The 15,583-nt window shown below is 40.1% G+C and overlaps 1 protein-coding gene across 1 annotated transcript; it reads right to left on the bottom strand.

Moving 5' to 3' along the window:
- Positions 1-10,694: 10,694 nt before the first annotated feature.
- gatd3 (glutamine amidotransferase class 1 domain containing 3) lies at positions 10,695-15,300 on the bottom strand. Its single transcript, XM_026912495.3, has 7 exons — positions 14,921-15,300; positions 13,102-13,154; positions 12,743-12,853; positions 12,527-12,646; positions 12,273-12,365; positions 11,818-11,974; positions 10,695-11,641 (listed from the first exon to the last, which is right to left on the bottom strand). The coding sequence occupies exons 1-7, from the start codon at positions 15,053-15,055 to the stop codon at positions 11,513-11,515; spliced, it is 798 nt and encodes a 265-aa protein (XP_026768296.3). The 5' UTR covers positions 15,056-15,300; the 3' UTR covers positions 10,695-11,512.
- Positions 15,301-15,583: the final 283 nt, after the last annotated feature.

Here is a 15,583-nt window from a genome sequence, read left to right as displayed (position 1 = left end):
GACTATCTATCAGTAATATCAATATATGCTGTACATTGTTTTCATCACATACAATATCTATGAAAAGCATAGTAGGGCAGTGAAACAGTCAGTAAGCAAGCCTAATAACATTTTCTTTCTGGTTTTTTTACATACTTTTTCCAATAGTTTCTATATATATGATCTTACAGTAGCCTTTAGCATAAAGAAAGATTTTCAAATTTGCAAAGGCAATGACAAAAAATGTTCAATTGCAATAGATCATTGTTCACTGAAAGAACTTTTGTGAAAAAGAACTTCAGATTTGTGTGTGTGTGTGTGTGTGTGTGTTTGCGTGTGTGTAATTAAAGAGAGGATGTGAGAATAATGGTTGGAGTCTGAGACACAACCAAAAACATGCTCTGATTTCTGATGAATATGGAAATCCTGATGGTGGTCCACTCTCCAGGGAACCCCTTTAACCCATCCCTCCCTCCCCATCGAAGGAACGAGGGAATGGGCCGCAGCAGGGAGGCTTACTGGCTTCAAGGCTTCATCCTCTGGATGATAATCCCAGTGTCCAAAACCTGGGAGAACAAGCAAAGGAGCATAATCCTATTGTGCTTCTGTGTCACATATGTCACTTAACATGCTCTTTCCCCATCACAAGACTATAGCCACCACTGTAACAGATTGGTCTCCTGCAAAAACAATAGGCCATCTCTCTCTCTCTCCCTCTCTCTCTCTCTCTCTCTCTCTCTCTCAAGCTCAGTACATCATTCAGGACTGATAACATTTATCCTTCCAAGAGCAGCAAGTTAGCATCACTATTGTATCACACAACATCCCACCTTTATTTTCCTGGTTCTTGTTCTTTCATTACATACGCACTATAATTGATTTGATACTATATAAAAAGATTTTCAGAAATTTAAGAAAGATTTAAGACATTTTAATCAATATGGAATGTAGAAATCCACTTCCCCACATACATACGCTAACACACCCTCCTGAGAAGGAATTATTATTTTTTTTTTAATCAAGACCACCCCATCGCAGTGTGGGTGGCATGCAGAATGATGTGTGAGGATATGCTGCATGTGTGTGTGTGTGTGTGTGTGTGTGTGGTTTTCAGGTTAAGATATACACCCCTCATGCCTTTAGCTCATTGTGTCAGAAAGGACCTGTTGGTGTCTGCCTCTGCCATTGAGTGTGCATGTTTATGGGCATATGGCTGATCCACCTCCAATAGGTTCATGTAGGCAGAAAACTTGGCTATTCAGATGACCATTCAGGCACCAAAAGGGGGACACAGATTACCATGTCATAACACAGAGGGAGGAGAGAAAGGGAGGGGGGACGACAGGGAGAGGAAGATCAAGAAAGAGACGTTGCAGATCGGCATGTACTAAGTTTGTCAAATAAAGCTCAAATTAATTTTGATTTGCCAATTGAAATGAAATTGCTTATGACATGACCATCAGAGGAACTTTACATTTCTTTAAATTTACATACCGAATAGCATTAAAAAAGGGTTTATTGCATGTAAAAAGGAACAGGCAAGTTCAATAGCAAGCTAGCAAATGTTAAGTATTGTATTTTGTCATTAAAATCAGGATTCATGTTCACTAATTTAGGGCAGACTATGATCAATGATGTCATATGATCGAGTTTTTGCGATTGGCTTATAACATATTACCAGCACACAACAACATCTCTTATTTTGATGATTTTTCTTTACCAACTGTCAAAATGCATCATGTTAGTGAGAAATAAGCTAAAATCAGACCTTATAAATTGTTTTCTTAGTGAGTTAGTGATAAAAGCTTTGGTTAAATGTGTGTGTCAAATGAATTTATGTAAATGAGTTGTTTTAGGGTGCCAGGTAGTGTTGGGAAATATACTGGTATAAATGCAAAACTAAAAGAAATTTGCTATGAGATTCTCAAATGCCATTTCTATTGTGGTAGAAAAACCACAGTATGATAATAATGAATATACTCTATATTTACATCAAAAATACTTGGTGCTAAACTGCTACACATACATGTTTTCCTGAAAGAAGAATTAGCCACGTGGAAGACAAATGGTTTCATTACTGAGTGTCACTTGATTATTTCTTGGCTATCTTCTTCCATGAGGCAGGAGCACTTTAGGTGTGTCTTTCTGTGGTTGACCCATCCATGATTACATGAGTTTGGTGAAGGGGGTTGTGGCAACAGGAATAAATGCTTTTTAGCTCTGCCCTGTTGACACCTGTCATTCATTATAATCAGAATGTGTGATTTGAGGCCAACATTAAGCTCTTGTTTTCCTATAATTTTCCCCTCCATCTTCCGTTTTATTTCTCCTTTCCTATCAAAAGCATAGCATATTTGTGACAATAAAGTCACAAAGTCCAGTGAAGATCAAAAACTTTCTCTTGTTAAGTGTCTACTCTGTGTCACTGTCCTAAACAAAACTTGAAGCAGTTTCCTGATCTAATTAGCTGGCCCCTGTCTCTTCTCATTTCTTCCTCCAGACAGAGATCAGTTCCTTAACCTCGATCCTGTCTGTTAGCCTAGCTAACTGCTGCCATTTCTGTCTACCCCAGTGCTGTTCCATTCATTTCAGCATGGCAGGCCTGCTAGGGTTCACCTTTTTTGTCATCTAAGGTGAAGAACCTCTCTCTCGCTCTCTTTTTTGCCCATCACTGTCCTCCTGATCTTGATATCTCTGACCCCCTCTTTCTCAGGGTTTCATCCTGAATCCTCCCACAGTGACAATGCAGCCATTAAAGCCCCATTGTCCTTTATTAATTAATGAGTGCAGTAGTCCTCCTCCTCTCCCTCGTCAAGCACATATTTGGGTAAACGCAGATTAACATATTCATGAAGCGGCCAGCTTTGTGGCTAACGGGCCGTCTCTGTTTTGGCCCTTGTCGTTTTGTCTCCTTCCGTACATAACCCCATTTGTCGGGGCCCTCGCAACCCCATTAGTGCTTCTGATCCCCACAACGCCAGGAGAGGCAGACAGAAGAGCAATGTTACAGTTACACACCCCACTGCTGCTATTTCACGCCTCACTGAGCACACCCGCACATTACCTGCCTCACATTACACACACAGATTGCTGTGTCTATGTTACAAGTTTATTTGCACACAATCAACAATGCATGGCTACTGAGAGATCCTGCCAAATGGCTAATGAGGCCTGACATGAAATCAGCTAAGCAAACATTCCCAGGCCCAAATGATGTCACACGAGAAATGACAATAATAAATTCTCATAGTATGTCAGATATACAAGACATCTTCTTCTTCAAGTGTCTTTTTGGTGTTAAAGATGACGTGAAATGAAAATGCATGACATTATTTTTACAGTGAAACAGGATACTGAGACTTTTAATTAACATATGGCTTTACTTCAATTGGATTGTGAAAAGTGGGTATATTAAATCAAACCTGCACACTAATCTGCTGTTAATTGTGGTGGATTACTGCTATTAGTTAATATTACTTTTTAATGATGTTCAGAGGTGTCTATTTTGATAGACAGGAAAACTTCTACAGACAGTTTTCACTTTTACATGACTGATACTACTGAACCTGCAGAATATGATCAAGGACATATGAGAAACTAATGAGGTAAAAAAAAAAAGGTCCTTCTTAATTTCAGGTTGTTCTTAATAAATGGTAGCAAAATATCATATTACATAGAATTATTTATGCTTATGTAAATAAAAGAGAAACCTGGGATGCCAATATTTTCAACATAAAGTCCTTTAGTTTCTTGACAGCAAAAATGAGGTGTCATCTAAAATTAAGTGTCAGGTATGTCCAGGGTTTTGGGGTGGGGGTAGTGGGGGGTAGATGGACTTCCTCCCAATAGGCAGTCTTATTAGTCATGTCCATCACATGCGGTCTCAGTAATCTCTAAACATTTACCACTCCCAGCATATACACACACACAGAAACAGTTTCTCTCAACCTCTATCCCTCAAACACACAAATACATGCGCATGGACAGCCACTCAAACACTAGCACTCCCCACCAATTTGTAGCCTGCACAGTCACATTGTTTGTTGGGGCTTTGCGGTGCAGCCTGCTTCGTTAGCTTGGCCTTTAACGAGCAGCTTAATTGAGCTGTCTATCGGGCCACCTGTCACCCCCCGCCTCATTAGCATACTAATGCACTGACATTGTGCTGCTGTGACAGGCAGAGAGAGAGAGAGAGAGAGAGAGGGAGAGAGAGAGAACAAGATGTATTTTTTCAGCAAAAAAGAAAAAAGATCAAGAATTAGTTCAGGGGTTGTTTTCTTTTAAAAATGTTAAAATGAAATAGTATTTGCATCACTTATTTAATATTGATAGAGAGAGAGGTAGAGGGAAAGAGCGATGGAGAGCGGTTGAGCTCAGTGCAGTCGGTTTTGTGAATGTTCAAATAGCTTGACAGGTATTGTTGTTGTGTGTGATTGGGGTATTCAGTTCAAGCTCTGCCACCAAAAATACTGGACTATAATGCAGAAAAAAAGTGAAGGAGAGATGACTTAAAGGATAGACAAATAAAGGCATAGTAGCACTGGGCTGTAGTGGTTATCTCTGAAATACAATAGTATTTTTAGACACTGTTTGATACACCGAAAAGCAGACATACACCCACACCTGTGTGCATATCCAAACCATCCACTGCTGTTACATTACACATCTCAACCCCTGAACCTTGACTCTGACCTTCATGGGCAAAGTCCCTGCCAGATGGAGAGCTGTCCTTCTCTGGCCAAAATGGTTATGAACTCTGACCTGAAACAGCCTGACCATTCATTCTGCTAGCCAAACAGATCACTCTGGGAGGACAAACACACACACACACACACACACACACATTTGTCTTGCCTACCTTCTGGGAAGCTTACACTGACATGAAAATCTAACCTTACCTAAACATAAGTCAGTAACTAAAATGAAACATTTAGCCTTTAAAACAGTTTATAATTTTTGTAAAACAAACAAACAAACAAAGAAACAAACAAAAACAGCCAGCCAAATGTCAAAACTGTCAGATATTCCTTTCCTTGTCTAAAACTATAGACCTACCCCTCACCCCCGGTTCCGGCTCCCCATCCCTTTCCCCTCAAAGCCCACACACAAACACACACATACAAACAAACTCAAATCATACTTGGCCTCTCACGCTATGATTCATGTAGAAAAAAAGTAACAGGGAATCAATAATTGTGCATGGTCCAATCATCCTTTATGGTTGATTATTCATTAATTCAACAGCAAAACAAGCAAAATGAGCATCCAGTGATTCATGTCACTAGATATACACATAGCCTAAATAGCCTATCTGAGTGCATAAGCTTGTCTAGGAGGGTCTTTCAGGATGACATGCACTAATGTGACAGCATAAAGCTGGCATGAGGAAACCCAAACACAAAAGAGAAGAGGCACCACGCTGGGTCTGCTCTGCTCATTTCCAGTCCCAAAACTGGAGTCTGAGAGCGCAATAAGAAAACAGTGACAGGAATTAAAGGTACATAATAAACACTTTTAAATATGCTGCTTCATTAATAATGGAAGACAGGTATAACAGCTTTAAAAAAAAAACTACACTCCATCATAATGACTGGAGTTTAAGAAAATTTATAAAGAATTTAAGAAATGCTGAATGTTGATGATGCTACTGTTGCAGCAAAATTGTTGTTTTTACAAAGCCAAATTAGACATCAGGTTGTACATTAGCTGACACAGTTACTTTCTTAATGTTTAAACTTTAACATACTTTTACTCAGTAAAGCCTGCAGTCTTTGACTTGTCAGTCCGTGATCAGTCCTATCGCTGCCCACATTTAGATTAGTTAAGCTCTTTCAAAAGACATCAGTCTAACGTTATATTAAAGAAATAGGAAATGCACTCATACTTTATCAAATTGTTTTTTTTAAAGAGTGAAATCTTAAAGAGTGAAATCTTTCTGTCTGTTGTATTGGTGTCAGTAATATTTTAGCTTTTTAATATTCAAATGCAAGGAAGAAAAAGGCAACAGTGACTGGATCAACACAAAGAAATAAAAAAAAGTGATGTATGAGAGGGGGTGCATGAGATTGAAAAAGTAGTGACGAAGAGAAAGTCACATCCACACAGTGGACGCATTCAGCTTGCCCTGTGAATAAGCTGCACAAACAACCATATGCTAATCAACGCATCAACACGCCATTTACACGTCAAAATCACCCAAGTCTGTTCCTCTCTTTCTATTATTCTATTATTCTTGCCTCTTTCTTTCCCCCCTTTTTCCTCCTTAGCCCTTGCTAATTATCGTGTGTCTTTCTCTTTGATAGTGAGTCTCTTTCGTGAATTAGTACAATATTGCAGACCCCCTGCCCACTCCCCTAAAGGCCCTGCTGCCCAAACCCCCCTCAGAGCTGCGCTGCATTGGGCCACCTTGCGCACGTATTGGCCCCGGGTTTCTCTGTATAACACTTGTCACCAGCATGCATATGGAGATTGGAGCATCTATTTTAGCTGCTAATTCCCCCTCTCCTGCTTTCTTCACTCCAAAGGCCCCTTGCTGTGCGCCTCCCACCATCACATGCAGAGGATGCTGGGACATCATGCTGAGAGCAACACGACGTCCCACTATTGAGGCACATGGGAGGGGTGGCCAGGGGTCAGAGCAGGGGTACACTAGCAGACAGGACACACTTCCCTGGGCATATCAACCCCCCTGCCCTCTCACCCATCAAGTTCCAGGGTTCGATATTTTCAGCCAAACCCACTGACCAGCTGCCAATTGTGCAGTGCACAGGACTGGATAGAGAAGTGCACTTCTTTTTGTGAAGTTACTTACACTGTGAAATAAAACAGGAGTCATCTATACTCCACCTCATGAAAATTATAATCTGCATTTTTCCTTTGTTCACTTCTTTGAGCTACATGTAAAAAATGACATGTTTTGTTCTTTGATAACTGCAATTTCAGTGTGTTACTATTAATATAACCTTGAGGCTAATGGTACAAATCCAAACCCACAATCAAAGTCACTTTAACTCATTAACCTGTCATAGAAACACAGAAACAGAATTCTCATATACAAGTTGATCTAAAATGCTTCATTAGGCAAATAAGGTTGCAAAGCACATGATGTCATGAGAAAAATAGTCCTCTTTCTCCACATGCTGTGTAGTACGGCCCCACTGTAGCAGGACAGACACTCAACATCATAAGCCAATCAGAATAAGAATGAGGAATGTAAGCTTTCACACAGGGCCTAATCCACAGACCAGCATGTCACAGGCCACTTCTGCACAAATGTATGAGGTTGAGAAGTGCTGTCTGTATGCATGTGTGTGTGTGTGTCTGTGTGAGAGAGAGAGAGAGAGAGAGAGAGAGAAAGAGTGCGACTGGCATGCTCTTGACCCAGAGCAGTGTGCTGACTAATCCGCTGATCAGGATGCCAAGAGGTTTGTGGGGTCTGAGGCCCCGGGCTGGCCCCTGATTGACTGGTCCTCTCACACTAATGCAATGAGGCCTTAGCCTATTCACACTTCTGCTAGTGCATCCAGCCTCTCACATCACTAACACACACAATTCATCTCAGGCAAAAGCTCCAAACACACACTGCTGACCAGAGCACAAGCAAACCACATATCTCCACAAGAGCTTGACTAGTTTAGAAGAGAGGGTGAAAAAGAAAGCAGGTGTCTGGCTAAAGCCTGTCAAAGGGCAGGTGGTGTGACACTGCCGAAAGAAAGCAAGCAGCCAGTAGTTGAGTGAGGAGGGCTAAAGTGTGTGTGTGTGCGTGTGTGTGTTTGCTGTGTCAGCTTGGCACTTAGCACTTGTCCCTGTGAGAGTGGCAGTAGGCCCTAAATCCCCTCGTTTTGTCCAAACAAATTGGGAAAAACCCAGGGTCTTGTTTGCTCAGGCCCCCTGCACGACTGTGGGAAGAGAGTGGATATATGGATGAAGCGACGCAGTAAAGAGGACAGCCCATCAAAGCACACTTTGCCTGGGAACAGGAGAAATAAATGGCCCGGGCTGAGAGCAGGTCTCCCTCGCAGTGTGAAGTAACAGGCAGGATGACTGCATCTGCCTGACCCTTAAGCAGAAAAAGTGATGGAAAGAAAGGCATCACAGCTCTCTGGGAGATCAGATCACCCTGCAGGAGGGAGAATGAACAAAAAAGCACAGAGATGAAGTAAGATCTTCAAACAACCAGCTGAAATGAATGAAGAGATTGATATTTAATCCAGACTTAGTCCATGGTGGAGCGGCAACTTTTATGTGAAATGACCCCTGAACATCAACATTCTTATCCCGGAGCACCGTAAATTCTTTTCGCAAAGGTTTGATACATTTAAATAAGGTTCATTGTTGCTACATGTTTTAATAGTAAACCATGATAACATCCTATTCAGAATCTAGTATCAGAATTTGTTGTATAGGGGTATGTTCTATAGGGGTTTTAATTCATTGTTTTAGCTAAACAAATTGTGTGTGAAAATGTGTGTTAGGGATTAGAGGATATGCAACTGTGTTCCTACAAAGCATGCTCTAATAAGATGTGGATGGATAACCAGGAAATGAGATAGTGTGTGTGGGCGGACTCCACATCACTTTGGGGTGTGTGTTTCTTGCAACATGGCATATGATGACCGGTACTGGTGCTCTGTAGAACTAATCCTGTTTCCTTGAACCCGCCCACATCAGCCTCTACTTCTTTCCTTTTTAACTTTGCATCACTGCTTTTCTTTTCACATCTTCACATGTCCAATTGGCCCACTGAAAGGTTCTTTTATGTGTCAAATAAATGACCAGATAAACATATGGAAATTAGTCTTGATTTATGAGTCTTTAGATCACTGATCTTTAAAAATTCACTCTCTATCTCAGTCTTTAACTGGTTATGTTAGAAGGCATCATCAACAGTAATAACCAGTTTTGTCTAGGAGTGATGATTACTTACTAGTACCAGTAATCACCATTATTATTAGAAATGAAACACTTTTTGTTTTAAACTATATTTTCTCTATTATTAGAATGTTTTGTAAGAGAATACAACTTTGCCCTGCAGTTGAACTAAGCATACTGATAGTCCTCCTTGTTAGGTAGGCAGATAACCCAAAAACAAATGTAGCTGGAAACATGTTAGAAAGCCAACATAACTATCAGATACAATAATAAGCAACAGGCTTTACTAAGATATTATATTACATATTATTAGTCAATCTTGCACAGGTGCTAGACAGTAGATTTGAAAACTACCTGCCAGAGAAATATTAATACTATCCTAGTGTACTATTGTTAGTAATAGTAATCTTTGAGACAGTCATGGTTATGCATAAAATATATATTTTTTGGATATGTAAATTTGTGTGTATGAAAGTTAAGGATTGAAGGTGGGCTTAGCATTCACACCTTATGACTTCATTCATATGGAATCACACATCACACACACACACACACACACACACACACACACACACACACACATATATATATATATAATATATTAGTACTTCAGTAACACATTACTTCCAACATACTTGATAAATGAGTGTACCAGTGTGGCCAATGCCATATAAGAAAAAAAAAAAAGCTGATACTTTTTTTTTAATCAAACTGATTTGTTCTTAGCATTTACTCTTGGAAACTATTATTCTGTTGAACCCCAGTGATTCCTATCATTTTGTTTAATGGTATTTAAAATTAACAAATGGAAAACCTGTGTCAGAATGTGAAATAGGATTTATCCTTCTGGAATAATTAAAAAAAAATAACCACAGACAATTGTAGGCTTATTTTATGGTACAGCAGTTGATCAGTTTCTGTATTTTAGCACACTACCAATCTACCAACACAAACAGTGTATGTTTTGGTCATTAAATTCTTTCATGGATAGTAAAGACACCGAATATTTCAATGAATTATGGATAGCGACCATGATATGACAGAACAGGTCACATTAATAACAGCAAATTAACCTAAGCCAAGAATGACTGCGGTTAGATGGCTAGCTAACAGTTGTTCAGATGGCTATGTCACTGCTATGTTTATTACAGTTACAATATAGTAAAATCTGCTCTAACATTAAGCCCATTATGAAGGCAGGTGGTATGGTAGTGTCCCTAGTTGTGAATCAGTGTGTACTGTAGACATGATGCCTTGCAGTGGACTGGCATCCCATTCAGGGTGTATTCCTGCCCAGTGTTACTGAAGATGAATGAATTACATTCTGAAGGCTATTGTTATGACATAATGTTACACACATTACTGCAAGGAAGTTACGTTTCTGTTGCACATCTACTGCATGGGTTTGATTTTCACTTTACTTATTATTGTGGCTTGGAAAACATTTCTATCATGATGTTAGTGTCTCTGATTATGCAAGTATATTCTTTAGCATTATTGAAATCTACTGATCCATGTAGATAGTATTTTTTCTTTCATACCATCAATATGTTAACTAATGTCATACTTTAATTATCATTTAATTATCTACTCAGTTTCCAAATGTATATGACAGTGAGGTGTACATGAGGTTAGTTGCTGTGTGCGGAGCCACCTAAAGACTTGGGCCAGTCTGTGCAAGCCACATAATGTGATGAACTGCTGTGATAAAATGCACATCTCTATGTGACCAGCCTATCGCTTAATGAATCAATTTCCTGAAATACAGTACATTTCATTAACAATATGTACTTCTTAAAAAAAATGCAGCTGTATATAGTTAACCCATGAAACAACACAAAAAATGAAGAAAGAACAACTTTATTTGTAAGTATCCTGTATATTAACATATTCCATAATATATTACATTTGTGTAGGCGTTACATTTGTTACAAGGTCAGATCTTTTCGAGCTACCATATTAACCACATTTGCTCTTATTGTGTCTTATCTTTTGACACTGCTCACCTATGACACACAGTAGTACACAGCGAAAGACCATGTAAGTTACACAGTAATCCAGGAATTTCCTTTTTCTCATTCATAATGACGTGATATTAAAAGAACATTTAAACCAGCATGCTTTTTAAAATCTAAAATGACATTTCATAATTTGACAAATTTTACTGTTTTAATTGCATTTTCAAGAACAAACAGATCAGATCAAAAACTGTTGAAATCAAGTATTTTTTTATTCAAAAAATCCTGGTTTACTCTAGTTCCAGCAGTGGCTTTCTTAGTGCAGGTCTGGTTGTGACATTGCACCATCTAGCGGACATTTAGAAGAAATAAAACCATGCAGAGATAGGCTTTTGATTGATAATGTCTAACACTTTAATCCTGCTGGGGTTCTGTTTAGGAGTGTACTAAAGCTTTATTCACATATCACGCTGCAGTGTGAAGAAAAACACTTCTTTTTGCATATAATAAACTAGGAGTTTTTAGTCAAGCTTATCAACTGCAGTTTGCCAACCAAAAGTGTTTTACTGACATTCAGAATTGAAACGATCATAATGCTTTTGCGTATTGTTTCACAAAAGGATCAGATGCATGTAGAATACATTACGTGATTGTGTGTCTAAGTGCAGTGTAAGTGCAGCTTGTTGAAGGAAGCTGTGTGCCACTTATTTCCCAGTCAGCTTCAGGACGTCTCTGACCATGGAACCAATCCCATCAAAGATCAGGTGCAACTGCGTGTCACACATGAATGCAGGAGAGGTCACCACCTTATTCTTTTGGTCAACATGAGCCTCGTGAGGGTCAAAGGTTAAGGCTAAAATCGGACAAGGGGATCAAACTTAAAGCATTTACCAGTTGTGAAATATTACCTTAGTCAAATTTTTTACTAAATAAAACTGTTGACAGGAGAGGAGATGTAAAGGCATTAAAAATTAAGGAACATAACATCTACATGTGCTGGGAAGGATATAGTGACATCTTTGACTTTGTGTTTGGCCCCGAGTGCAGTGATGGCCTGAGCAGTACCAGCGTATGGCCACTTTCCCCCCTCCTCTTCCTCATGGCCCACGGTCACTTCCACACCTGGGAGCACCTTCGCCGCCAGCACCGGAGAGATACAGCACAACCTGTAAACCATGGGAGAACAGCATTAGCACTGCGCACCACAACTGGACAACTACAACAGTAGTGGTTTAGCAGGTCAAAAACAATCACAAGGAAATATCAATCCAGGGTGGGAGGAAAAAACATCTGTGAAACTCCAAACACAAAATAAAGAGAGATTTATAGAAATTATAGTAAACAGCTCAAAAATTACTGCATGTTCAATTTTCTAAAAAGTAAACCATGGCAACTATACTGTATTTATAATATTATCATTATATTATAATGTCCTTATACTGCTGGATATAAGGGTCTACTTACCCAATAGGCTTGCCTGCTTTATGGAAGTCCTTTAAGACACGTTCTACCTCCTTATTCACAGCACAGTCACTTCCATCGACAGCAAACGTTGACCTGATAAAGTCATAATTATGGAGCCTTGGAAACACGTTAAGGAGATTGCTAGCATATACACGTGTCCGCTAGCATGTGTGCAAATTCAAACATGAAATTAACTAGCTACCTTTTCATCTTTACTTCACCCCCCACAAACAGAAAACCATGGTAACCCTTACAGATTTTTAGCAGCCCCAAAGCCTCCTGGGAAGATGACTGCATCATGGTTACCGGCACTCAGGTTAGCCAGGTCAGTGATGTTACCCCTGGCGATGCGAGCCGACTCAGCTAGGACATTCCTGGACAACACACACTCAGGATTATGAATATAAGAAGCAGAGTTAAAGAGAAGACCAAAGTCAGTCATGATGTAGAATCTCCTCTCTGTTTTTTACCTGGACTCCTCTGAAGGCTGCCCCTTGCTGTGGTCTATAACGTGCAACTGAGCCACATCAGGAGCATACATCTGGACCTTGGCACCACCCCGACTTAGATGCACCAGGATTCTGTACACAAACATATTTCTGAATGAATATATACTACAAAAGTGATGGTGATTCATTGCAGGCACAAAAATTCATTGTAGCAGAGAGTCTATTTCCAAAACCCCACTAACATTCCAAATAGTACCTTACTCCTAATACTATGTCTAACTACACATTAGGAACATGGAAATTCATGCATAATATTTGCTTACTGAATAACCAACATCATGTTTGGTAGTATGAGGTTTTGGGTGCAGCCTGATACTCACGCTGATGCCTCGTGGATCTCTGTACCATCATACACTCCACATCCAGACAACACCTGGAAACCAGGACAATCAGAAAATAAAGTCCAATGACAATCCATACAGTATAAAGGGTGCATTGCTGGAACTGAAAAACATGGCTGCAGCCTGAACACTATTTATATCCCTGGATGCCCTCATGCCTGTGTTACCTTCTAGCTCTCCCTTTTGGGTATTCTGTCACTGTCCCTGCTTACCTAATAATCTGTTCTCTCTCTCTCTCTCTCTCTCTCTCTCTCTCTCTCTCTAGCTGTACGTATACTCCTGCTGCTTGATGTGATGCTGGTGCCTGGTCCTGACACACTTCTACTACTGTGGCACCTTTTGCCTGATTCATCCTAATACTCTGCTTCTGCTTGGAGCTTTCAGCACTTGTGACTCCCCTTTTGCTGTTGCGGATGGTCCCACATGGATACCCTAAACATATGCACTTCCCAAAAACAGCTTTTAACCAAGCCTCACCCTTGCTTCAATGCATAATCTCACCTGGATACTGTAGATGTGTACCTATTAACTGCTGCTGTAATCATAAAGACTGTCCTGTGCTTATGCAGAACATCCCAACACACTTGGTACTGTTTGTCTACACCTGTATACTGTAGTGATTGGTGAAGAAGATGGGTTCTCTTTTAAGTTTGGTTCATCTTAAGGTTTCTTCCACATGTCCTCTCATCTTGTTTGCTTAGGGATCTAAATCTACATCCAGACTTCTGTAAAGTTGCTTTGTGACAAATTGTTAAAAGGTCTATTCAAGGAATCGAATTTGTCATAAAACATCCAAAAGTGTACTCATTAACATGCCTCATTTACCGAGACATTAATAGCTAAATGATAATATATTTGATTGCAATGACAAAGCAATACAGTATGTTCTCAGCAAATACAGAAGAATGCCTTTGAGAATTGACAGAAGGGATTCCTCCAGGAACATTAGGACTACGATGTCTAAGCTTTGCATAAATTACATTGCTGCTAAAATACACTATATGGCTAAAGGTCTGTGAACATCTGACCACCCAACCATTGTGTGCTTATTGTGCCATTGTGTGCTTAGTGTGTACACTCCACATTTATACCCTTTTTTGCTGTTACAATAACCTTCACTCTTCTGGAAAGGCCTTCCACTAGATTATGGAGTGTGACTGTAGGGATTTGTGATCATTCAGCCACAAGAGCATTAGTGAGATCAGACAGTGATGTTGGTGAGGAGGTCTGGGGTGTAGTCGGTGTTCCAGTTCATCCCAAAGGTGTTCAGTGGGGTTGAGGTCAGGGCTCTGTGCAGGACACTTGAGTTCTTCCACATCAACCTTGTCAAACCATGTCTTCATGGAGCTCGCTTTGTGCACAGGGGCATTGTCATGATGGAACAAGTTTGGGCCTCTTAGTTCCAGTGAAGGGAAATTGTAATGCTACAGCATACAAAAACATTCTAGACAGTTCCAACTTTGTAGCAACAGTTTGGGGAAGCAGCACATATTGTATGTGAGTGATGGTCGGGTGTCCACATATTTTTTGGCCATATAGTGTATATTTAGATAGATAGACCAGTGACAATGAATTAGTCTACCTTTTGTTTCTAAAACAACACCAGTACCTTTCTGAGTGCTGTTCAAAATGTGTTAATATTTCTGTCTCCATGTCTCACGCAGAGCTGTTGGAATTTTTAGGTCAAGCACAAGCACTCAACCTCATACATTTCGTAAAGTTAGCTGTTCATTTGACAGAAGAACAGCTGTAGCAGACTTTATAGTTGATAAGCTGCACTGGGTGACCCTGGACTCACCACTGCTACTTTGGCGCTGCTGCACTTGGCGCTGGTGTGGATGAAGCCCACACCGCCTGTCTGAGCAAAGCGAGCTGTGGGAGACTTTAGCAGGAAGCCGTAGGGTCTGCAGATCAGTGAGCGAACCGCCAACATCTTCAGAATAATAATAATAATAATAATAATAATAATAATAATAATAAGAGGACGTGCGGGGAAACTTCAGGCGCGCTTCCTAAACTCGTACAAGGTCAAACGAGCGACCGAGTGTTAAACTCACTGCAGTTTAATGGCAGTATTAACACTACAACTACAACACTCAACTTACAACGCAATCAAATATATATATAATTCTAACGTAAAACACCATATAGAAACGAATTAGTTTTGTATGTACGACACGGTCTACGGGATGTAGCAAGCACATGCTCATATCGTCTAAAGATTACGGTAAAAAAAAAAAAATTCCTCCGCTATCTTTCACTCCTGTAATCAGCGCTGTATTGCCCCCTAGTGCTCAGGGGAGGTATTGATCCTATAGTCCTGTATTGCCCCCTAGTGCTCAGGGGAGGTATTGATCCTGTAATCAGCGCTGTATTGCCCCCTAGTGCTCAGGGGAGGTATTGATCCTGTAATCAGCGCTGTATTGCCCCCTAGTGCTCAGGGGAGGTATTGATCCTATAG

This window comes from Pangasianodon hypophthalmus, chromosome 5, assembly GCF_027358585.1.
Source record: "Pangasianodon hypophthalmus isolate fPanHyp1 chromosome 5, fPanHyp1.pri, whole genome shotgun sequence".
NCBI lineage: Eukaryota > Metazoa > Chordata > Actinopteri > Siluriformes > Pangasiidae > Pangasianodon > Pangasianodon hypophthalmus.
Note: the sequence above shows the minus strand (reverse complement) of the source record. Positions and strands in the feature narration are given on the sequence as shown.

Excerpts from the sequence above, each read along its gene's own strand:
- gatd3 (XM_026912495.3), bottom strand. The coding sequence starts at position 15,055 with ATGTTGGCGGTTCGCTCACTGATCTGCAGACCCTACGGCTTCCTGCTA. Across the intron at positions 12,647-12,742 it reads CAGCCTTCAGAGGAGTCCAG|GAATGTCCTAGCTGAGTCGG; the intron begins GTAAAAAACAGA and ends TGTGTTGTCCAG. Across the intron at positions 11,975-12,272 it reads AAAGCAGGCAAGCCTATTGG|GTTGTGCTGTATCTCTCCGG; the intron begins GTAAGTAGACCC and ends CATGGTTTACAG.